At 39.6% G+C, this 25,832-nt stretch overlaps 1 protein-coding gene and 1 pseudogene across 3 annotated transcripts in view; one reads left to right on the top strand and one right to left on the bottom strand.

The window, feature by feature from the left end:
- Positions 1-7,152: 7,152 nt before the first annotated feature.
- Positions 7,153-18,837, bottom strand: LOC146542195 (uncharacterized; annotated as a pseudogene).
- Positions 18,838-19,498: 661 nt separating this feature from the next.
- Positions 19,499-25,832, top strand: part of BNC2 (basonuclin zinc finger protein 2) — a 345,135-nt gene continuing 338,801 nt past the window's right edge. The window contains exons 1-2 of one of the 3 annotated variants that reach the window (XM_085212792.1): positions 19,518-19,621; positions 20,450-20,642. In XM_085212792.1, coding sequence (XP_085068918.1) covers positions 20,640-20,642 — 3 coding nt within the window. In that variant the 5' untranslated portion in view covers positions 19,518-19,621; positions 20,450-20,639. Of the gene's footprint in view, positions 19,622-19,655; positions 20,643-25,832 lie in introns of those variants that run through there. The other 2 variants (XM_085212791.1, XM_085212793.1) reach the window with 2 other exon arrangements.

Genomic DNA, 25,832 nt, shown 5'->3' with positions numbered 1-25,832 from the left:
ACAATTATGCATATGGCAGTTTCTTTTATGGTCAAATATAAAAGTGGTTTGGCTATTTCAGCCATTTGTTTTTTATCCAAGTAAATTCCCAAACTACACTGGAGCTTAAGAATACTCAACAATCATTTCTGTAAAACTTGCTATGAAGTAAGAGTAACTACCTGGGCTAGCTCTTAGAATGAGAAACTGCCACCACCATTGGTAGTACAGGAAGGAGGTCCTTGGAAATTTAATTAAAAGTCTAAAGAGGAAACTGTCACAGTGTCAGGGGATGAAAGGAAACCCCATTGGGACAGAGATCAAATAAAACAGAACAGTATTTTACTCTGATCCATTAAAAATAACAAATAAAAACTAATGCATTCATCCCTATAGAAAAATAACTCAAATACAGTTTATTTGTATAAGCAATACATATTGTACATAAATTGCACCTTTCAGTTGGGTCTGTGCCAAGGCATTCCACATATACTAATGGCTGAACTCAGTTAATCAGCTAAAGCCAAAGTAAACCAGGGAGATCTGAACTCTGATCTAAAACATGAAGTAGGTGATAGATCTTGCCCCTCCATAGACAACATTCAGTTCCATCTTTGAGGAGAATAGCAGCTGAGAGGGAGAAATACAAAAAAGCTTCAAATAAATTTCAGTTGTCAGGCCATAGGTCAGCAGTGTATGACCTCAGGAGTTGAATTGCAGGAACACAGTTACACAGCAGATCTAGAAAGTGGATGTTCTGTATCGCAGTATTGTTTTGCAAGTCTAAATGTATTTTGGCACAAGCAGTGAATGTGAACGTGTTGCCCATACAACTATATAGGCAGCATTGTGTGAGACCAAAGAACTAGTGAAAATGCTGATTTTAGCATTTTTACACAAACTGGAGTTTATGTAAGGCTATATTTCAAAGCTGTGCACATAATATCCATGTAGCATGTAAAGCATAAAACACTGAGCTTAACAGAAAACATTTCAGGCCTCAGACTACGCCATTTCTAAGCCATAAAGCAAGGATATTGGTATCTCTGTACTCTGAATTGAATCTAGAAGTATCTAATTCTAAGCAACAAACTAAAATACTCCTAAAAGAAAAAGTCAAACGAAACACACAAGTTCACAACATGAAATCAGAAAGTGATATTTCAATTTGTTGTTTTGCATACAGAAGAGGAAAAAAAGTACTGCATGATATCAGACAGATGAAGAATGAATACTAAAAGATACTTAAACATTTAAAAAAATAAAGAAAGAAGGGAAAGTAAGAAAAAGAAAGTGAAAAAGAGAAAGAGGGAAAGAACACAAAATACTAAGGATGTATCAGGGAAGAAAAAGCAAAAAAATGTGGTATCAATGATAACTTTCTGGCAGAACAGAAGTATGAGTATAATAACATACAGGGCAGATCTCATGAAAGACTGTACACCAATACTCTGGCAACAATCTATCAAAACAAAATCCTAAAAATTAGATAGAAATTACTGTTTTGAGCTAGAAAGTACATACAGATACATAATAAATCTCATTCACTTCTCATAGTGAAATAATGTACTTAAAATTGCCACAGGCAACTAATAGAAAAAAACTTCCCTAACATTTTGTGCTTATGAGAACAAAGATCTGACTGAAGCTAAGAAAGAGAAGATTCCTCTTTTCCTTATATAAGAGCATACAAAACTGCTATAAATCGTTAGGTTCACTGAAAAAGAAAAAACAAACAAACAGCAACAAAACCCCCACAACTATGCAGATACAACTAGCACAGTGCATAGTCAATGAATATACAGATACTGTAATTATGAAATAAACAAGAGAGTTTGACTAAGCAGGTTATTATTCCAAAAAGAGAATAGATAGAGTGCTTACCTTGTCCTAGGCTAGCTATAAAACTCCAAAGGAGGGATCTCCAGAAAGAGATCCTTCCCCACTGGCAGTCAGCTGTTAAATGGGTCTGGGAGAGATGGAGCCAGGCTCCACCCCTTCCTGCAGCACAGGTGATTTGCCTTCACCTGTGCTCCCGTGGCTGACTCATTGCTCGCCTCAGGTGATCAATCAGAGGTTCAGGCTGTGATTCAACAGTTCCCATACACATGGGAAATAGAGATCCTTTCTACAAGCTTGCCACGTTGGTTGGCAAAAACAGATCCTGATTGAGTTACACCTGGTATGCAATACTACTGCAACCATGAGACATTTCAGATTTTCCTTTTAGTCTGTGGTGGAATAAAAAAATCACACACACAGAAGCTTTTGTCCTTTACTCTTGCTTTCTTTGGTATTAACTAACTAGCAGTTTATAGAGCTTCTAAGAACAGAATGCATCTGCTATCTCTGCAGTGACTCATACTGTCCCCAGTGTTGGCAATTAGCAATCATAGTCTTAATTAGTCCAACCCACCTGGCTATTTTTCTACTAATAAATCAATTAATTCAGTTCACATGGAGCAACTTCTGTGTGTTACCTTAGCTTAATCACTACTGGTCATCTCTGGATACGAGTGTTTTGCACACAATAAAAGCTTAGTATCCAGACTGAATTTGTATTCTCCAATGGCATCTGCTCTGTCAAGCAGGTGCAGAGCGTGGTTAGTATTTTTAATGTATACAGGGATTTAGCAAGAGCCTCAGCAGAGAGCAGAGGAGAAATCTGGGATGTAAGCTCAGTACCCTTAGGCACACTGAATTGGACAGCCTTTACTTTTTTAGTTCTTTCTGAATATTATGAATAATACTTCTTTTAAGTCTCACCTTACTAGCCTCCCTCAGAAGCCTCTGTTACTCCATTTGTCAGTTTTTATTTTGAGAAAACAAGATTGTAAAGTGAGAATAACTTGTCATTGGGTTTTCTAATCACTTTTTTCTTTACTTTTTGTGATATCTGTTCCATTTGGGGCTGTTAAGATTTGCAGTCTCATACTTGTATCCAAAGGAGTTCCTCTATGTCTTCCCTTCTTCACCCTCTGAAGAGACTGTCTGGCTCTATTTCCTCATTCCTCTTTCCTACCCAGCAAGAAGAAAAAGAGTAGCTGAACTGTCAGCTACAGATATTCACAGTCAGAGCATCTTTCACTATTTCTTGCACAAATGCATTAACACAATCTTTATCATTTTCTTACTGTCTGTTCTGAGTAATCTGTCTGAAGATGTGCGAGGAACACTGTTTTCAGGGGTGGGCACGTGCTCTTTTCTACTTTGATGTTTAGTGTTTAGCATCTCACTTCTCTGAATACAGCTTTTCTGAATAACAGGCTAGTTTTTTGCTGCTCTGTTGTGTATGCTTTTCCTCTAAATACTGGTTTTCCGTAACCAGTTACCCTGCAACTAACATGGCTCTTCATCCCTCAAGTATTTCTCTCTCTCGGCAGTTAAATGAATACTTCCTGGCAGCTCATCTGTGACTCCTGCTCATTCTCACTATGTGATGGTATTAGACTTTTTCTTGACGGGCCACTATCTCTTTCAATCCTTTGAGATTTGTCACTTTCACAGATTCAGCTTTACTTGATTCTACCAATATTTGTCTTTTTCAAGCCACTTGTGATGTACTGCCCTGCAGATTTTCCCCTCCCTTATCTCCTTTCTATCTAAATTCTTCCCCATGTTGCCCATTACATAGTTGGTGCCTTCTCAGAATATTATGTGAATGACTTGTTTTCAGGAAGAAAGAAAGAAAGAAAGTCTGTGATGATGTAGTTTTGTACTAGAACTTTGTTTGCTGAAAAGCTTTGATGTCTTTTCTTACCTGGTTACACTTCGAAGCTATCTAGGAAAAAACAAATAAAATAAAACAGATCAAAAGCTAAAGAGTTGTTTTAAGAAATGAGAAGGAGCCTTATTTGCTCATAAATGTTAGAAAGGTGTGCAGTTTTCAAGTCGCATTTGAAAGCTTTTAGAAGCATTGTTTCACAAGAGGGAGAAAAACACTCCCACTGAAAATAGAAAGCTGTCTTAGACATCACAACCATTTAACTGACAGTGTTTTTGCATGCCTCTTTTTCAAGTGAAATATTTTGATTGCTTTTCACTAGCATTTAGGTTGTATTTAGTATAATTTTTGATTGTGTTAAAATCTTAAGAGAAACATTTTACCAGTGCACAGAACAAAATGGAAATGAAACTTATGTGATGGGCTTGGAAGGAAATAGAAGAAAGATGTTTGAAGGTAGCTAAGTGAGATTACAGTGAAAAATGAGAAAAAACAGACAAATTTTGTTACAGATTTGAAAGAGTAGAACACATGCTTCAAATCAGGAAAGTTCATATATAGACTGTTCTATGGGAGAGGATTATAGAATCTGAATAGTCAAACACACTGCTTTACTTGCAAAAATGACATAAAAAGTGAAAGATAGGTGTAAATGACAGAGAATGTGCTTCCCACTCACTTAATAGAGCACTTCATAGCCATTTTTGTATGTGGATGACATGCTAAAGAAGGCGTCTAGTATTGTGTAATATATGACAAATAACCTTATGAGCCAATAGCAACATAAAGTTCCACAAATTGTTTGAAAAGTAGTTTACTTTTTATACTTAAAGTGATAATTCTGAGAAAAAGCAGCTACTTTTGTTCACTTTATGTATTCAACACAATTTTCATTAAGATCTACTTCCACTTACCGGCCCTTCTATCTGTTCTAAGGGAAAAAGAAGAGAGAATATATTTTAATATACCAAGAAAATAAAAATATGTTGTGTTGAAGTTGTTTTAAAAAACTTAAAAGACTCCATTTCAATTTGATTGTGGTCCCTTATTCTGGAAGAGTAGCCCTATATTTGTACAAATCAAAATAAATACATCTTTTGCACTATCATTAAGAATAACAATGAAGTTCAGAATCTGTTTATCTCAAAATCACATTGCATAAGCAATTGGTGGATTTAGACAATAAAATGGGCATTCTCCAACCTCCTTGGAAACCTGTTTTTCCAAGCACGTTCCCAGGCTTTCACCCAAAAGGAAAAGAATAGTAATAAAATCATAATCAAGGGTGTCCAAAATAAACTAGTCAGGGTCAATAATAGCAGCTGTGTAGCTCTGTAATCATCACTATTTTCTCTCCTAGTTCTCAGCATGGAAACCTTATTGCCAGTAGAACTGATTTTAATAACAAATAATTGCAGGAAGCTCACAGGGTACATGAACATTGAGAAATATTACAAAGAGGGGATGAAGTATACCCAACACCTATTAAATGGTGCCTGAGGGAATTCTGCATTTAAGCATAGGGTGAAATTATTTAATGCTCTCAAACATGTCAGATTTAATGCACAAATCCACAGTTGCCACCATGTGTTGTTTGTTTGTGCTGTGTGTCTTGAAATGTTTCATTCTTAAGGCTCTTTCTTAAAGAATATTGCGACCATTTCTATGTGGTGATCTATTTTCAAATTTTCTATTGGATATCCGGTACTGCCCACATGAGATGAATTAATTTATTCCATCACATCTGTAAGTGCTATGTAACTTTCGGTGCCTTTACTTGAAAACTGTCTAATTATGCTGCTTGACTTTGTTCTTATTTCTTATATAAACACTTCACTGCAAACATATTTTTCTACTCTGAACAGACAGTCCTGTAAGTTCCTCTGATTTCTAATTTTGGCTATGCTATGAAATGGGTTCAGTGAATATCACATTGGAGATATCTCTTCCATCATACTGTAATTCACAGCAAGTATCTGAAAAAAGATACAAGAAGAATCATTCTGCCCTCTGATCAGAAATTATTGCTTCCTGAAAATACAGTTGTGTTCTTCTTTTCTTAAGAAATCCACAGTCTGGATATGACTTAAGTATCACATGTTAGCTCTGGGCCAGCCAAATATCTTTACTGTGGTTAGGGCTCTGAAAGACATTGCAAAAGACTTGAATTTGATTCCTTGATCTTTCCTACTAAACCAGAGAGTTACATTCATGCCTGTGTACCATCTTCAATTCATGGATCTCTGAAGATGCACAGCAGGAAAATGCTGAACTTAGGATGATTTTTAAAAAAGGGCCTTGCATGAAATACAAAGAAAAAAGAATTCAAAAAAAAAATAATTCAAGCCTCAAATTTATGTTTTCTAAAATATTTACTGCTTTTACTAATGTTAAACTCTAGGTACCTTGGGTAGCTCTTAGAATCTACTTTTCAAAGAAGAATGCACAAATCTTCACTGGTTTGCTGGAGTAGCAAGCAGTGGGTAAGCTTGAAGTTGAAACTGAACTGACAAGCTTTTCAGGACAAAGACTAATTCTGCAGTGGGTTTCCAGAGTCATGTAAACAGCATTTACTGGCATGGGTTCTGGCCTAATCAACAGCATCTCTAATGTTTTTGCAACCGATATAGTGATCTTGGTACCAGCAGTGTCACAACTGCTTGAATAGCTGTGCCTGGAAACACCTGGCATTGCTCACTGGAAAACAGGTATTTTGACAATGATAAAATTGAGCATAACTTCAGTGACAACTTCAGCGACAACTCCAGTGACAGAGTAGAGTATACTTTATACACTTAAAAATTATGGATAGCAATTGGCTGGAAGAAGTTAATAAAATACTATGGAGAGGGTTCAAATTGCTTTTGCTAAACTGAAAGCAAGTAATGGATCATTTCAAAGTAACTGACAACACACAGAAGGAAAAAAATTAAAAATATAAGGAGTAGCATTTTAGATCTTGTGGATCACAGTAATGAAGATAGTGATATGAAGCTAAAGTGAAATACAAACTGACTAGATCTGTATGATATATTAGACAAAAAAGGCAAATATAATTTTGAGCTATTAAGAGTGTACATAAAGAGTGTATATAAAGCACAGGACGTTATTCCTCTGCTCTCTATGCATCATGAAAGTTTTCAGCTAGTGAACTACTTACAAATCAGTCCAGTGAATTTGGTGATATTTGAGGTAAGTTGAGGATCACTCAGGGAAGAGGAACAAGACTGGTAATAATTTTCAGAAATAAAACCTCTGAGTAATGCTTAAAGGAAAAGGTGTGGCTGGGTCTATGGGGGAGGCAGAAGAAGGATATAATAAAGGTCTTCCAGAAATGAAGTCTGATGTGTGTCCTGTCTAGGAGAGGGCAAGAAGGAATCAATTTATTTACGGAGAAAAAATATTTTGTTTAACTGTTACGAAGATCTAGCATCTAGCAAGAGTAATGACTATAAACTGGAAGGCCTTGCATCCTTAGACTTCTGACCTTCAGAACCTTCCTCACTAACTGCAATCTGTGAATGAGTGGCTGCTGGGCTGAAGAAAGGGTCTTCTTTGCAAAATACAGAGTCCGGGTTTTATGAATTCAGAAGAACATCTGACCTACTCCTCAAAATAGGTAAAGTACTGCTTCCATGGCTATTTTCAGTAAATACCTTACCAGAGTACACTTCCTTATTGTCTTGTCTGTTCAGAGTCTGCTTCTGAAACCACCATTTTATACATTCTCCCAGTGAGAATTCTATCTTTATCAGAAAGAGATAGAGAAACAGTCCTGGGCATCACTGTCAACTTTGTGTACTTGTTTTTTATGATATAATTTGTGTAACCATTAGCAGTCACCTTAAGCTGTTCATTAAATTTCTTAGGAAAGCTGAGTTGTACTATAGTGGTACATCTAGTTTTATACTAGAGGACACGTACAACTCTTTGAAGGCCTTCGAGTTCTCTTTATTCTACTTACAAAGTCAAGCTGCAGCCCTTGGTATGTTTCTTCATCTGCATGTAATCTTCCGTGTCTCTTTAGCTCACAGGCGCTTGTGATTGCTGACAGGCAGAACTCTCAGGAATATGGTTTAATCCCTTTATGTGTGGAGCTGTACCTTACCATGCTTGCAAAATACAACAACAAAAAAAAGGATGTGGAACCTGCACTTGTAGAGCTTGTACAGTACGTGATTTAATATACAGGATAAGCTAATGCAGAAGTAATCAAACTGAGGACATTGCTAAAGTACTCTCTCCTTATGTCTCTTCTTGTGATGAATAAAAGTCCTAAGGATTAATGGCCAAAGACACACAAAGTCTGCAAGAAAAAATATCTGGAATGTCCAAGATGTAAAGTTTTGTTTCAATTTTGATGAAGTATTTCTTGTATTTATTTTTCCTTTGTCCCTGATTTTCTTTATTCTGTTCTTCTTTGCCTCACTCATCTACCATTCATTCTGTTTGTCCTTGCTTTCTGCAAATTAGTCATCTTTTTATGAAACTTAATCTGGTTCTTAAGGATGACAAAAGATTGTTTTACAAAAGCTGCATTTTTTTAACATCATTTGTATTTTTTAACTTTACAAACTGAATAAACGTCTCTGTAGGAACGCAGAGGGTTTACATACAGAATTAGAAAACTTGCATTTCATTTTTTTTCATGCTTATTTATATGAAATGATTTAGGAAAAGGTTGATGTTCATGCTGTTACTGAGCCATGCTAAATTTTCTTGCTGACCTTGTATTTTGTTTAGGCTTTCATGACAAGAAACAATACATTCTTGCTGGTATTCTATTTTTCAGAAATTCAGAAATCTTCAGTAGTACTTCATTCCACAGAAATGAACTGATCTCCAAGTTCCCTACATCTTTTAGCAATTCTTCTAAAGTAGGAGAACATATATTAATAAACAGATCAGAACAACTAGGGATAAGTTCTTATAATATATAAGTAATTGCAAAACAGAACTCAGAGTTTCACCTTCAAATTTTCTCCACTTATTTTTGTTGTTAGCTTCATTTTTTCCATTCTGTGAAGAATTGATACCTTCCACTTTAATAATTATACCATCTCCTTGTGTATTTCTGCTTTTCTGTCTTGCTTTCCATCAGAAAGAACACTGTAACATTGGCAAGTTCCTCTTCTTCTTTGTACATCACTATTAAAGTTGATGTCAACTGTCTGCAGGTGTTGATGGTCTTATCTCTACCCTCACTGTTGTCAGCAGACAGAAGAAGAATCTTAGGAAAACTGTCATTATCATCACATTCTATCCTGTTGTTTCATTTATCTCTGCAGTCTGTTTTGCAAAGTAATGTAGGCAACATATCATTTTGACTGTGCTTATCCTTGCTTGTGTCACACTGATCAGTTTAGGTTTATTTTGAATTGTTACTCCATCATATTTGAAAAGTCACGGCTGTCACGTGAAGTGCCTGGTGACAGGAAAATGGGAAACATCACTCCCATTTTTAAGCAAAGGGAAAAAGGAAGAGCCATTGAACTAAAGGCTGATGAGCCTCGTGCCTGAGAAGATTATGAGATCATGGAACAGAACCTCCTGAAAGAGATGTTAAGACACTTGCAGGGTGAGGAAATGATCTGAAACAACCAGCATGGCTTCAAGAAGCTTACTTTGTGCCTCACCAGACTGGTGACTCTTCTGCAATGGAGTGACAGAGCAAATGAAGTCAACTACCTGGCCTTCTTCAAAGCCTTTGATACGGTCCCATACAACATTTTTATCTCTAAATTAGAGAGATACAAATTTAAAGGCCAAATTTTTCAGTGGGTAAAGAATTGGTTGGATCGTTACAGCCAGAGAGTTGTGGTCAGTGGCTCTTTGTCCATGTGGAGACTGGTAGCAAGTCCCAAAGGGGCCTGTGTTGAGACCAGTGCTTTTCAACATCTTTAACAGTGACACAGACAGTGGATTTGAATGAAACATTAACAGTTCGCTGATGTCACCAAGCTGAGTGGTGCCGTTTATATGACAAAAAGGTGCCATCCAAAGGGATCTGAACAATCTTAAGAAGTGGGCCCACATGAGATTCAACGAGATCAAGTGCAAGGTGTTGGACTTGTGTCCAGGTGATCCCAGATATGAGTACTGACTGGGAGAAGAACTTCTTGAGAGTCATCCTGCAGTAAAGAACTTGGGTATATCCTGAAGGATGAGAAGCTTGACATGAGCCAGCAGTGTGTAAAGGCAGTGCAGCACTCCAGGCTGCATCAAAAGAGAAGCGGCCAGCAAAATGAAGGAGATGATTTTCCCCGTCTTCTCTTCCCTTGTGAGGCCACATCTAGGATACTGCATTCAGACCTGGCGCACACAATACAAAAAAGATGTTAGAGCAGATCCATAGGACAGCCACTAAGATGATCAAAGGGCTGGAACACCTCTCTTATGAGGAAAAGTGGAAGGAGCTGGGCTTGCATAGCTTGGAGAAGAGATGGGTCTGGAGAGACCTCATTGCAACCTTCCAGTACTTGAAGAAAGCCTGTAAGTTAGAAGAAGAGTGACTTCTGACACAGCTAATAATGACAGGACAAGGGGGAATGGCTTTAAAGTAAGAGAGGAAATTTAAGTTAGATGTTAGGAAAACTTCTTTACTCAAAAGATTGTGAGGCACTATTTCCTGATAACGCTGATTAAATGCGTAGCCTAAATTATTGGCCTTGCCTTCATAATATTACTATAAAGGGCTTTAAAGCCTGGAAGTGAATAAAATTGTTTTGTATAAAGGAAATTCAGGGTTAAGTATTATGAGAGCTAGAAGTGGCCCATTATGAATTTGTTTTGATGCATCTCTGTTAGAAAATGACATAGTCTTAGCTAGTTGCACTCCTGATAAATAGCATTTTCCTCTGGAGTCTGGAAAAATGGTATGCTTCTACAACAGATTTCTGGAATAAATGCCTCCTAAAACTATACATGGAGGACCAGATGTCTGTGTGTTTCCTCAGCAGAAGTGTAGCACTTCAATTAAAGATCATCCTCCCTTTCATGTATAGGATTTCTTTTAGCTCACCTATTTAAGTTGAAGTTTTAATTTGATCTCTTACAAAGCGCTAAGCTATGTTTGTGTGCATGTTTGTCTTTAAAGGAATAAGAACACAAATAAATGATGAGGAAATACTTTTTGTCTTTTAAGAGAAATAAGTGGAATGAGTTAGTGAATGCAGCTTCTTTTTAAAAATGTGGCTTGGATTGTATTTCAACCATTCTTTAAACTTTCAGAAGAAGGAAAAAAAAAAATGGAGAGAAGAAAATGTATGGAAACCCCAACCTATTCTATAATATTATGGACTGAAACAGGAAATAGCAATAATGTTAAGGAAGGCACAGACTATAAAGCTTGGATTTACCACCAAAAATCCACAACATTGTAGGTGCTACGCATATGTTTCTGAAGATTCAGTTAATTTTATGACTATTACATTGTAGACTGTGGTGTAGTAAAGCTGATATTTCAAGTTCAGATATTTTATTTGCTTGTAATGGCATTGTACTGAAGATTACAAATAACTGCTGCTGACATCTTGATTTTGTAACAGTTGTCACGGTTCTTACCTCCTACGTTGTGGCATTTCTCCTTCATTAGTAATAGATCTACTTTGCCATCGATGTCCAACCTTTTGGCCTGTCTGGGCCACACTGAGTGAAGAGGAATTGTCTTGGGCCACTTACGCAAAGGTCACTCTGAAAGAAATACCTCCTATATCCATGGGAACTACAGTTGACACAAAGAACATAACAACACTATTTGATAGAAAAAAATCTCACCTACAAATTATTATTTTTCAGTAGAGAAATCTGCACCAGCAGGTAGCACACTGTCACTACTGCTGAAATGTACAACCACTGCTTCACTGTGCTCACATCCACTGTCTGGTCTTCAGAAACATTTAGCAAGCGTTAATGAATGTCAGTGAATGCTATTTTTTCTGCATGGTGAAATTCACTGCCACACCTTTGCTTCATATGCACTTCATGTCAGACATCATTCCCTCAGAGTACCCTTCTGCTGCTATCTGTCACATGGCATCAACATGCAAAGGAATATTGGTGGGAAGGTTCAGCTTCTACTGCCATACCATCAACATCCACCTCCAACATTGTGGGCCAATACCATAAAATAGGATGCATTATTTTCAGAGCAGCCCTCATAAAATATATAATATAATGTTTGTAAGAAAACAAAACAAAACAACCTTATTTAAATCTTTTTCTTATAAAAAACAGAGAACAAAAAATACTATACTATCCAACAAAACTAATGGAATATGTGACCTTATTTTTGTGAAACTAGAGCATCAATCCCTGGTATGACAGCAGTGGCTGCAATTCTCAGTGAGTTCTCAAAGTGTTCATCAAAGACTTTGGATGAAATTTACTCTTTCCATACTTCATCTTTGACAACAGTTGTTCACAAAGGTGTGTACTGTCAAAAAGCAATTACACAAATAAGGTGTAATTGCTTTATTGTGAAGCGAGGATTGCTTTTCTCTGGTAAGACGGGGCTTATAAAAGTAAAAGACATGATCAAATTTTTGAGTTGAATGCCTGATTGCAACTCTAAGAATGGGAGAAAGGATGACGTATTTATGGAGTTGCAAATATACCAAAAAAAAAAAAAAAAGAGTTTTTCAGCAGTCTTGAAACACATTCTCAAATTCCTTTATCAGAATGGAAAGCACAGATGCATATTTTTTACTGTTCACAGGACTGTGTTTAGCCAGAGTATCAAAATGTAATTATCTGTCGTCACTTAATTTGGCACTACACTGCACCCTGTGCCCTGGTTTCAGAGTTAATAGCACACCAGTGTTTGTTTGCTACTGAGTGATAGGTCCACTCCCAGCCTGGGCCAGGCCACTTGGCAGGACAGAAGCACAGCTGCCACCATGATGGCATGGGGCAGGAGGTGGCCACAGGGCAAACTGTGCTGGGCTGCACGCTGCCTGTTGGCCATGAGCTGGATATGCTGTACTTTGCTACCAGTGCAATACCTATTAATCAATAGTAACAAATCAGGCAGAAGACACCTGACCTCATCACACTGATCTGTGGTACAAGGTTGCTGCCTTGGTCTTGGTCAAGTTTTAAAGTTGTTTTTCAGAGCAGGGTACTTACTTTCATTACATAGATTTCCTTCTGTTGTAATAATTATAATTCAGTCTTGAAGATTTTCAGAGCTAGAACAGATTAAATGATGGTGTCCAGATCATAAAGGCAATCATTTCTCAGAGCACTACTACCTATTATTTTATATATCAGTGATACACAGACATTTTGCTTATACACAGTGTATGGGTTTGCAGAATTCATACGCTAGAGGACACGCATGTGCACCAGGTATTCAGAAACAGATGGTGAGATAAAAGCGTTCAACATACAGAGGATAATTTTATAAATAGATACTCAGGAGACACAGACTCATTGACATAGTCCAAGAATACTCTCTGGACAGTATTAAACAAACTAGTTTCCTGCAGTCCTTCATGTGGTAAATTCCCATGTTTCCTCTTTAAAGCCACTGACTTGTCATCCTCATATGCCTCTGCTATAATTGAGGAATGTATTTGGTAACAGTACTAGAAGGTGGATTTCAGAATTTCTCCAATTTAAGGATATTTATGAATTAACTTTCAAAGTAGAAAGTCACATTTTCTGTCCTTAAAATCAAATACAAGACTCTCTTGCCATACAAAATAGAAACTCAAAAGCTAGAAGAGTTCTGAATGCTGAAAGATCCACATTTGAATTTGTCTGAAACGTTTTGAAGATTTAAAAGGTACCCTTTAGCCAGCAGTTTGTTATTTCCCTTTTACTTATTCCATATATATAAATATATATATACATACATATACATGCACAGAAAGAAATTGGGTCAATTTAGTATTATTAAACCAGAAAATACAACCTGGACTACCACAAATGTGGTGAGATTGGTCTACGATCCAAGACCAGCTCTTTGGATGTGAAATTAGTATAACTGAAAGTGAGGCACCAAAAGGAGAACAAGGAAGGAAACTCAGAGTTGTACCTTGATATCATTGTTAAGTTCAAACATTATTTCACTTATATTCCAGTGGGAGAATTCCATGAAATAAAAAATTACTTTTAAAAGGAAAGCAGCTTTTGTACACTGTATTTTCATTTCCTATTCTCCAGTTTCCAGATGTCAGCTAATGCCTGTACTGAAGTCTGTATGTTGTTTTTACAATTGCTCCTGATCACAATGTGTGGATACTCTCAGCAAAGTATTTGTACTAAAATGCAGTGAGACTAGATCTTGGACTGTGAAGCTTAGAACCAAGCTCAAGTTCAAACAAGACCGATTGTGCTTTTGCAGTTAAGACAGCTGAATTCTCTGATAAAAGAGGACAAGATGTAAAAAATTAAATCATTAGAAAGAAGACAAATGTCAGGTTCCCAATTCTTCCGTCTTCTTTTCTTTCTCTTGATACAAAGATTAATGGAATTTTAATATCTGAAACAATAATAAAAGAGATAGGAAAAGAATGAAAAAGTTATGATATATGAGGAGTCATTAATACACATTATTTAAAGCTAGTTTTAACGTTCTCTACTGTATTCAGCTTAGTTTGTCCCATCCAGTTCAAGTCTCCCTTCAAGCAGCATGTAAACAGAAGAAAAACCATTCTGCTAAAGGTGGCGAAATCTTAGCAGTCATCTTTCAAGATTGGACATGGCATATTTTGTGTCTCGCCCTGCAGAATTACATTTGACACTTGCTGCTTTTAAGACATTGAGTCACCAATCAGTATCAGCTGTGACTGAGGCATTTTATTTGTTAGAACTCATTTGTGAAAACAAACTCAGTGCAAAAATGTTTGTTGTAAGATACCACGATAAAAGAAGCATCATCACATTAACAATTAAAGCAGAAGACTAAAGCAGTTAAACTAGATTTAAAAAGAGAGAGAGAGAGAGAGAGACTTTCCCATCATGCTTCCAAAAATCTCTCCAAGGCAATCACTTTTGACTGGAATAGTATAATGAAAACAAATGGCAACACACTAAGAGAACTGCAAAACACTGAGATTCACTGGGGAAAAATACCCTCAAGTGTTATATGAGATAAGCTGAGACATGTTCCAGAATGCATATAGAACACTATGTGTGGTCTCTGACTAGCAATTACAAAGCTATAGTAAAAAAAAAAAGGACCGACAGAGATTGGAAGTCACAACAGAGGAATAAGAAACTTCAATTTAGAGAAATCTTAAATGTCAAAGTGTGCACTCACTGAAGATGACTATAGAGCTGGCAAACATTGAAAACAGACATTCTGACTTTCTATACTATTTCAGGAAAGTCACTTCAACATCTTGCACCTTATTCTCTTCATCTCTAGTGTCTTAAACTGTTTTTGGTTCTTTGTTCATGTTTAAAACCATCTAAAGCCCTTTACAAAAGCTGTTGGAGAGCTACAAAAAACGTCTGTATCTATATCTTTTCATATATCAGAGGAGTTGAGCTCAATTGAGCTCATAAAGTACTGGAAGCACATTTGTCTTTAAGAAAACCTGGTAATGCGTTTGGGAAAGTTTGGGATAAATCAAACTGTGTGGCACCAACTTCTAAAGGAGAGTTAAAAGAAGTTGAGTGCAGAGGATATTTTACCAAGAATAACAGTAAGTACAGTGGAGTAGAACAGAGCAGAACAGAATATGGATATCCTCCAAACAAACACACAAACCTTTTTTCATCTCCCAAAATCACCATTATGACAAGGAGGATCTAGCAATACTTCAAGTTTTATAAAACTGGAATCAACTTCGGTATTTTTATGCAAATTGGAAACACTTGACATATCTTCATGAACTTCACATTGATTTTTGCCAGCTGTTTAACAAACACGGAGGTAGCATATATATATTTAGACATATAGGAACACTGTCATTAGAAATGTCTACAGAATCACAGTGTGAATTCAGACAGCTCATGTGATGAGTGCACAGTGTTTGAAATCATATGATCATGTAAAGTTTCCTCCCTGCAAGACCTGTTCATGTTAAACACGCAGAGTGGGTGGTGTTCTCTAAATGAAAATGAGTGCATAATAAATGAAGCTTTTTTCTTAAGATTCCTGTTTAATCTTCTGTAGATGCATTAAGGAATGTGATGAATGATATAGGAAAGAAAGACCCACAGTTAAAGCAGATGAAGCAGTTACATTCCACACTGGAGAATTATATTTTATCTTTCTCTGAGGTCCCATGTTATCCTGGGCAACTCAGTTTAACCAAAATTTTTAGTTTTTCTCTAGTTTTTCAAGCTGCAGTCCCAATAGTCCACAGCTAAGTTTAGGTGAAATACTCCAAAAATAGTAAAAGCTTATCCTTGATGCATCACCTATATGAGGTCAAATGTCAAAACTGTTGCTCTAAAATACTAGTAAATTATAGTTTTCCAAGGAAAGAACTAGAGCCTAATCTAAATAAATGCAGACATTTTTTCCTAATTTATTTTTTTTAGGGTTGAAGTTCTACCAAATCCAGCAGATCAACCAGAATGAACACTCAAATAAAAGAGGGTTTAAAAAGAAAAAAAAAGGACAAAAGTGGAAAGACAAATCTCTAATAAGGAGTAAGAGCCCACCATTTGTGTAAATAATGATATAAGCTATTCTACTTACTGCTATTCTACCCATTAATACTCATCATAGAAACTACATCTAAATGTTGAGCATATGTAGCATGCTACAGCCATTTTTCTTAATACAACGAATAGTGACGTTAAGATTTCATAATGGCATTTACTGAAATCTACATTTTCTGTAAAAATGTTCTTGCTCACAAAGCAACACATAAACTGAAGATTGTGGCTAAATGCGTGTATGGGGCACTGGTGTCTCATGTTCTACCTCCATTCTGCTTGTTGGCTGCACTATGTGGTCTGCACCTACAGGTATGCAGCAATAGAACAGAATATTCATATGAACCACACATTCGTCAGTAGGAAGGAAAATTAAGACTGCAGAGAAATACTGTACTCTGGATACATCAAAATTTATCCTTCTGTATCTCAAATTTACATTTCAGTACTCCAATCTGCAAAGTCAAAATAAAAGAGAAGAATATTTTTCAAAAACATTTTGTTCACGTTAATTAATCTCAGGTCAGTGAGAACTACTATAAGCACTATCATGTTCATTGCTGGTTTTGAAGAAAACTACAGCGAAAAATTGTTTGCTGTATAGGATAGATATTCTTCATTAAGCTAAAATCATTAGTCACTGCTTTCTTCAGAAACAAACATCATTAGTCTAAAGAAGAAGGGTAAGATTAGGCTTTGCTTATACTTTATAAAACCGTACACAAGATCTACAAAATTTAGGATAATTTGACACTTGAAGAAATCATGAGACAGACACAGCTTGGGTCTTTACACAGTCTTAAAAGATGTTAATTGAACTACAAGTTCATAATTTCTCGTAATACCTGTGGTGTTTGCTAAACTCACAGTAAACACAGCATTACAAAGAAAGTCTCTGAGCAGGTGAATGGTACGTTAACAAGGCCTTCCTAGGCTTATCTCAATATGCCACATGGAAAGTAAACCCAAAAGTAAGAACTGATTGCAAATTTAAAATACAGTTGTCTATGTGACCAAAAATGTGATTCTAAAAGATGCAAACTTTCTGGAAAGCTTGGTGCTTGCTCAGTCAGAAGTCTAACGATGATGTGTATTCAAATGTCACCAGTTAGCTATTGTGCTGCTGATCCTTTGAGCAGAAATGTCTTACTCCACAGTGTTTATCCTGTAATCCCATACTGTCAGTCCAAGAATCAGAACTCCCAACAGCCAACTTGCCTCCAGCTATTTTACCTCTTCAGCAGCTTTCAAGAGGCTGTAATATACTGTCAATACAAAAGCCACTGGCTTATTGACAGGTAGCGGAAAAAAAGGAAATTTAGAAAACTAGAATTATACATCAAGCAAGACAATAATTACTTCATGAGTTTTTATTAGTTTTTATACAAAATATTTAAAACAAACAAGCAAGCAAGCAAATTAGGAGGTAGTTACATTTAACTGGTTCTTCATTTGAAATGTTAGGTCAGCGCTTAAATTTTTTAGAGTGTAGCATAGGTTATTATCACTATCATCTATGGGTTTAATGAATACAAGACTATCTCTACCACAAGTCTTGCCTCAGTTAAAAATAATCTCACTTTTCCAAAGCAATAAGGGAAGCTTGTTTTATATTTAATTGTATAGCTGTCTACGTACCACAAGCCACTTCTTCAGTAAAGCTGTGATTCTTTCTAGCTTTGACTCATTTCTGTGCAAGTCCACAGTAAAAAAAGGAGCATACTGATGGGCACCGCATACATCAGTTAATGTGGCAGAGACCGTGCCTTTGTGAAGTGAAGTTCACAGCATTTTAATATGCATCAAGCTGTTTTGGACCCTTCAAGTGCGAAGACAGACATGTGAACCTGTGCGGTCTCCCACCACTAGGGGGCTGTGTGAACACGGTGTTCTGGCGAGTTCTTGGCCCCCGCTGGTTCAAAAGGGCAAACCTAAGTGCACTAAACTGTGACTCTGAAATTACTCGGTTCCACTTCTTTTCCCCCCTCTGACAGAAAATGCGTCAAATCCTGCCTAACCAGCCCTGCAGATTTTTTTTATTTTTATTTTTTTAGAATGACCATACATTACTCACAATTTTCTTGGTCACAATAACTTCTTAAAAAAAAAAAAAAGTAATAAAAATCTTTTTGAGTCATTGTTTGAGCTCTCTGCAGATGAAGGATCAAAACTAATCCCGGAGCTGGACACCGCAAGTTGGTACGCACTGCACCTGATGAAGATATCTGAGTAAAACCCAGGGAACAGAGAGAGCTTTCCATAGGAACAGAGATAAGCGTGAGGTGAACACTGCCAGTTGTCGTGAAAACCCAGTTCAGGTGGCAATCCGGGTCAGCCACTCTTCTCTCCCGGAGCGACCGCAGGAAAGGCACAAACAGCACCGACAGCAGAAGGGCTGCAGGCCCTCGCAAGGCGTGCCAGGCACGGCACGTGAGGGCTGTACGGCCGTGGGCCACCGCCGGGGAGGAGCGCGGACAGCGCCGCGCAGCACGGCCTGCCCCGCACACCTGCCCCATCTCCTCGGGCACTGCGGTGCCTGCTGGGTCCGCGGCGCCACTGACACGGGGCGGCCGGGAGGCAGAACGTCCCAACAGCCACACGGTATCGCGGCGCCGTCTGGCCACGCGGAAGAACGTCCACCTGAAGAACGTCCTACGTCGTAACATCCAGTCCTAGCTTTGCGCTTACACAGACCGAAGGAAGGACAGCGTGCTGCCCTCGCGAAGGACGGCCGCAGCGCCTCGTCTCCGAGACCCGCGCGCCACGCGCGCTGTCCTCCCGCCGCTCCCCTCGCCAGGCCTCCTGCGCGGCGCAACGCCTCCCAGCCGCCCCGAGAGCGGGGCCACGCGGCAGCTCCGCGGCCGTGACCGCGGGAGGCCGCCGGGAGGGGCCGCAGCACCCCAGCGGCCGGGCGGAAGGCGGGCGGCGCGCGGCGGGCGGTGCGTGTGTGGTGGCCGCGCTCCCGCCCCCCCCACCCCGTGCGCGCGCGGCGGCCGTTATGTGCCGGCGCGCCCAGGGCCGCAGCACCCGCGTTCCCCCGGCGCGGCCGGGGCAGGGTTTCACTCGGCTTGGCTCCGTGTCACACACAGATGTGACTCTTGTCTGTTCCCTGCGAATGTACATCCGTGACGGCTCACCTCCTCCCGCCTCCCTTCTCCCTCCACCCGCCTCCCCCCCCCCACCCCAGGCACAAAAAAAAAAAAAAAAAAAAAAAAACACCCTTTGACAAAAATCTCCTCAGATCCCACACCGAGCAGCAGCGGCCGCCGCAGCAGAGCCCGGGAGCGGATGGAGCAATGGGTGGGGAGCGGGAACCCGGCGCCGCCAGCCCCAACTTTCCCCCTGCCTAACTTTTCGCTTCCCTTCTAACGCTCCGCGCGGCTCTCCCTCTCTTCCCTTCCGTCGGGCTCGGGTGGCTCTCCTCGCCGCTCCCCGCTCACTCGGAGCTCACAGGGAAGCGGCGAAGCGGCGGGCGGGAGCACGACCGGGGCGAGCGGGCAGCGGAGCGGGAAGGGAGGGCGGGAGGGAAAGAGAGGAGAGGAGAAGGGAGGGGGTGGCCGGTCCGCGCTGTCGCGCTCGCTACGAAGTTGGGCGCCGGGCGCGTTTGACAGCTGGGCGCGGGCGGGCTTCGTGGCTCCGGCTGGCACGGAAAGTTCGGAGGGGAGGAGGCGGCGAGGGGGCTTGCTTCCCCCGCCGCGCTCTCCCCTGCCTCCCGCTCCGCCGCCCTTGCCCGGGAGCAATAAAAAGCGGCGCGGGGGTTCTGCTGCCCTCGCGGCCCCTCTCGCAGCCTCCCCCGCCGCCTCCCTTTTCCTCTTCTCCGGCCCGACGGCCCGACGACAACAAACCAACCTGTGGAGGCTCTGACCCGGACCTGGGTCTCTCCTCCCATCACTTCCAGCTCTCCGCTGGAAGCTTTCCCCTCTCTCTGCCTCTCTGCCGCTCGGGCTAAACTTTTGGGGGCTAAAGTTTTGGAGGAGTCCGAAGGAGAGGGAAAGGGACTCATTTCTGCTGTCCTTTTTTTTTGGGGGGGGGGAGTGGGTGGAAGAGGGGGGACGGAAAAAAAACAAAAACAACAACAACAAAAAACGCTCTCGTTTTTGTTTTTGAAACCCCGCTATATTTTTTTAGTCCAAACCACCTGAAGGTGTGAGGGTGAGGGACAGAGAGGAAAGCGGGGAGGACGAAGGGGAGGAAGGAGAGACGGAGAGAGGGAGAGTGGAGAGACGCTGAGAGTCCCGAGGCAGCAGGAAGGGTGCAGGCACTGCCGCTGAGAGGAGATCGAGAGACAGGGGGTGCACTTGACAACCAGCATGCAGAGATGGTAAGAAGTTTCCAGCAGCCTTTTCGTTTTCATTCTAGCCTTTGCTTTGGTTTGATGTGATGAATCAATGGTGCAGCAAACACCAGCAGCCACGCTCGCGGTCCGCTGTGTTTCACTCGACATAAACCAGCGGCCGGGCAGCGAGGGAGGAGGGGGTAATAAATAAATAAGTCAGCCCCGTGCTGCGTGGATTGGGGGAGAAAATGACTTAGAGGCTGTGCTAAACTTCCAGAGAGTTTGGGGGGTTGTAATGGGATGGCCACATGCTTCATACCGCCTCCTTCTCCCCGCTGAAGGCAGGGGGATAGCTTTTGTTGTTTTTTTTTTTTTTCTGTTTGTTGGTTTGTTGGTTTGTTGTTTTTTTTTTTTTTTTAATGTGTTTGTGAAGGGAGGGAGAGTGAAGGTGGAGTGGGGCTGAGTGGGGCGTGCAGTGCTCTGATCCTTTCCGGACACTACCTTCTGCTCGGAAACGAGCGGGGTTTTGCTCACAGCGGAAAGGTAACCCCCGAGAGCGGGGGAAGGAGCCGCGCGTTGGCGTGCGAAGCATCGCCCGGGGCAAGAGGCAGAGGCGCGATCCCCCTCCCCGCAGCCTTTGTTGTGCATGAGCCCGCAACGCGCCGCTCCGTCTCCGCGCCCGCTGCCGAGGGAGGGGGCAGCCCTAGCCCAACTTCCCCCAAGTTTTAGTGCGTGCTTCGCGTGCTGTGCAAATGCACCTCTGGGTTTTTGCAGAGGAGGGCTGGGGCTTCCGCGGCCTCTTGGTTTAAAAATAAAAAAGGCGAAATGACTGGGGACCTCGTTTGGCTGGAGTCCTCTCATCTGGGCTTTGATGTGAAGATAGGTTAAACAGCTGCGAAGAGCAAACACTTCTAAAGAGCCGTGACTCCTCTGACGTGCGTAGTGATAACCGCTCGTATGAGCAAGTGGACCGACCTCGGCGGGTGATGAGCGGTGCTCAGCCCGCACTCAGCGGAGTGGTTCGTTTCCAATTGCTGCTGGATTACTTCCCTGCTTCAGTCAGCGTCTGTCACCTCACTCCGGGGATGTTACGTATTTGCCTTGTGTGTGTCTCGCATGTGCGTCTGCTTGTGCGCACGCACGCAAACTTACACGTTCAGAATAATATACATATATATATATATGTATCTTGTCTACATACATACGTGCATGTATACATGGCAGTCAGACTCTAGATACAGCATATACCTCTGCTTGAATGGAGAGCTTGAGATGCAGGGTTTGTATTTTTCCCTTCTCTCCCTGACATGACATGTCTTGTTTCAGTGATCAAAGCTTCAATTGGAGTGTAGGAGATGCAACTGTCAAATGTAGACAACAATAAGAAAAAAAAAAAAAAAAAAAAGGAGGGGGAAAAAGCAGCATGTGCCCAGGACTGTGGTTACAGTAACGCTGACAGAAATTAAAGTGGTTTTGAAAGCAGCGTGCGATTTATGATGGTTCCCATTTACCCTAGAGTCAAGCTGTTGTAAAATTGATGCACGAAAGACATCATGTAATAATCCGGTGTACCCAGGATTAAAGTGGCAACGAGTGTCTTTTTGTGTGTGTGTCTGGCCAATAGTCAAAATGGTTTGAAGCAATTTTTAAGTAAGAAGTCAAAGCAGAATATTATGTATTTCTTTTCTTAACCCGTGTGTTAGCCGTGCATGTTGGAATATTTTTAGGTGGAAGTGGACTTTTCTTTCTCGTTATCTTCCATTTCGCCTCTCCATATGACCCATCTTCGTAGACAGGAATTTTAAAATGGGGTAGCATTTGTGTCATGTTCAGAACACAAATGCTCGCAGTGTAATTACTGAGTTCATTTCAGACACTAATATTTTATAAGCCCGATCAGCAGATCTGTGCAAGAATACAAAGTTCCTGTAAAAGTATGTGGAACGTTCCATGCCCTTAAAAATTGCAGGAATTTTTAATCTGAAATTTAATGGGGCATATGAGCTGTCTGATACGCTGCAGTTTCATTTTAAGCTGTCCAGTATTAATGAACCATCCAGCTGTGTATGTGTTCTGCCTTAAGTTCCTAAATCATGTGAATTAAATATATATATAATATATATTTATTTCACTGAATATTTCAAGCAGTCCATCTTTACATGATGCAGATGCAAGAAAATCTCAATGTAAATTATACACTAATGATATAGTAAACTCCTTGTAAAACTTGGGAATGTGAAAGTGTTCCTGAAACACGTACATCTTGTATATATATTAGGAAAGGCTTGCCTTCGTACATTATTTTGTAAAAACGCAACACAGGCGTTTTAGGGACGCAGACTGTGCAGGCCTCTATATTTAAAAACAGTGTATTTTTATTACTGAGGTGTATTGTGTGTTACTGAGGTGTATAGTGATACACTAAGCAAAGTAAAGGTACGGACAAAAGCAGAGTTGACTATTTCTATATTAAAATGTAAGTGTTACAGTTTGAATTTTCTAGTGAGTTTCTGAGTTCAGTGCTTTACATAACATTTTGTCCTAATCTTGCTTGCTGTCATAGATGTTTCATGGTTGTGCAATTGCTGCAGTCAAGAATGCCAATTTGCATTCCAGGAGTGTCATTTGATTACTTTTATCTGCACAGCTCGAAGACCAACCCAGACCTCTCATTTCATCTTGCCATGTCACGAGTCAGTGCTGTGTCGTCTTTTAAAAAATCTGCCTGATTTAGACAAGAAAGAAAAGTACTTTCATGTTGCAGCCGCAGTCCCCTGCTAACTTGTCAGCAGCAGGATATGATTCACTTGGGCCCAGAAGAGTGGTACAGAGATGAGGGTTAGGCAGTTCAATAAGCCCATGGACAGGTAGTGTGTGACGTCCCAAGAGAACTTAAGTTAATGAAGAACAGGTCTGCTTAGTTCTTCACACTCTGACCTGGTGCTGTCCCCACAGTTTTCTCATTTGATCTTTCCCAGCAAATTGATCTTTTCTAGTACTTTTTTGCCTTCCAAGTTAGTCCTTGTGGGACTGAAATTAGCAGAGCAACTTAAGTTGGATAATACAGCTGTTCAGAGAAGAAGAAATTGGACCCTGGTCATAAAGGGGGGAGGGGGATGTAAGCTATTCTTTCTGTTGTTAGCTGAGTTTTCCTTTTTTTTTTTTTTTCTTTCTTTCTTTCTTCCAGCTTTATTTTAGAAAACTTCACAATAGCCAATAGCCACATTACTTTGGAAGTTTGCTTTCTCTCTTATTTACAGTCTGTATGGATGGTCCATTGCACACCGCATTAAATGTGTATCCTTTAAATAAAACAAACATGCTTGCAGCGTAGGCTGCAGGTTTGTTTTGGTATTTGTCAGTTGAACTTGCTTGTTAGAAATGATTTGCTAGTCTGTAATGAGGCTTTTACAGTTGTCGTAAGACATTTTAAATATCAATTGCACATGCCAACTACATTATTTATAGCCTGCTAAATAACTGTAATTCCATAGTATCTAATACTGAAATGCAGTGGAGATTAAACAATAAAAGCCATTACAAATGGTATGTGTAAATATTATGGTAGGTGAGAATACAGTCAGAAAATTACCACTGGCATTACTGGTTTCCTGAAAAAGCAGCATATACAAACATATTGGTTTTAAACCAAGGCTCTCTGTATTTGAAATCTGAGTTCTAAAATGTAAATATGGTATTACCTATCATTCTTTCACATTAATTTGCACATAGTAGTTGAAAAGCGGAGTGGAGGTGTGTTTGGGTATATGTGTGCACACATGCACATGTATGTGTGTATTTAAATATACACATGGCTAGCTTGTCAAACAATGCAAGATTTCAAACTCGAATTTTGTAAATAGCTTGCGTTGAAAATGATTAAGGGGGTCTTTATTATGCTGCACACCAATAAGCAGTATTTAACATTGTATATCACAGCAGATGTTCTCACATATTATCCATGTCCTTTCAAGCTGTAGAATTGAAAACACGGCTGAATGAAAACAAGAACACTTATTATGTATGGGAAATACTGCTCTCTCTTTCCTTCAGTATTGCTTTTGAAAATGGGAAGGAAATGTAAAGGATCATTGGTCAGTTAAGCTCCTCTGCAGAGCTAGAGGGAGCTTCACAATTTTATTAGACATGTCTAAGGTAAAAAAAAAGAAAAAGTAGAAAAATACTCTGAATCAGGAGGTACTGATTGCTAACTTTTTTCAGAGCCAGTGATGTACCTTTTAGGCTCGGAGATGACTTTGTTATATGTGCATGTATGTTAGTGAGACTTATGGCTGACTATAGATGTCATCAATTTCAAACAAAAAATAAATACTGACAGCAAAGTAATTACAGTAAAATAAATCCATGTAAAACAATGGATTCTTACTAAAGCAATCTGTATTTTTTCCTCAAAATGAGAGTTTATGTCAGAGTTCCTTTATCCTTTGCATATCAAGCATGATCAAAAAAATTTGGAGACCTTTATTTGCTGTGTATTTTTTATTGAAAGAGCCCTAAGTCTTGGTCTGCAAGTTTGCATGGGGCTTTTGTTTTAATGTAACCTATCAGTATGTGTTAGGGAAAAATTGTCTGTATCTGGACATACAAAAAGTTCCCCATAAAATATAAAACAAATAGAGCATGTCTGTCATTTTGGAAATGTGTATTGCTTCCCAATGTAGGAATTTGTACTTAATTTAGAGAAATAGCATTTAATATGGCTTAATAAAAAGCATCTGTTTAAACCTTGTATTCTCTGTCAGTTTCATCTCACCTAAATTCTGACATATTTGTTCCAAAAATGCATTGATCATAATTGCTGCTTAATAGTTACATGGCAGCTTTTACAAGCATTACTTTGGACAAACTTATTTACCATTTAAGTAAATGATAAAATCCAGTTAGATAAACCACCAGATTTGTCTCCTTTATTTCTTGCACAGTAACTCTCATTGCTAGTAAAAGCCTTTATTTGTAGATTATTAGAATCTTAGTACACTCAGGAGCTCTGTTGTAATTTAATGTAGTTGTTCAAAGAGGTTCTGTGATTTTAGAATCATTTCATAGTGCTCTTACCACATGTTATAAATATGCATATTTTATACTCCAGATACACATGCAAATAGAATTTATCCTATTCCAGGTAAATCAAAGTTGTTGAGGGAGGATTCTTTTCATCTGCAGAGTCTTTTTCTGTACTTCCTCTTGGAATATTTTATGTGAAAAACACAAATT

The sequence above is a fragment of the Meleagris gallopavo genome, chromosome Z (genome assembly GCF_905368555.1).
Source record: "Meleagris gallopavo chromosome Z, MGAL_WU_HG_1.1, whole genome shotgun sequence".
Lineage (NCBI taxonomy): Eukaryota > Metazoa > Chordata > Aves > Galliformes > Phasianidae > Meleagris > Meleagris gallopavo.
The sequence above is the reverse complement of the archived record's forward strand: the minus strand, read 5'-3'. Positions and strand labels throughout refer to the sequence as shown.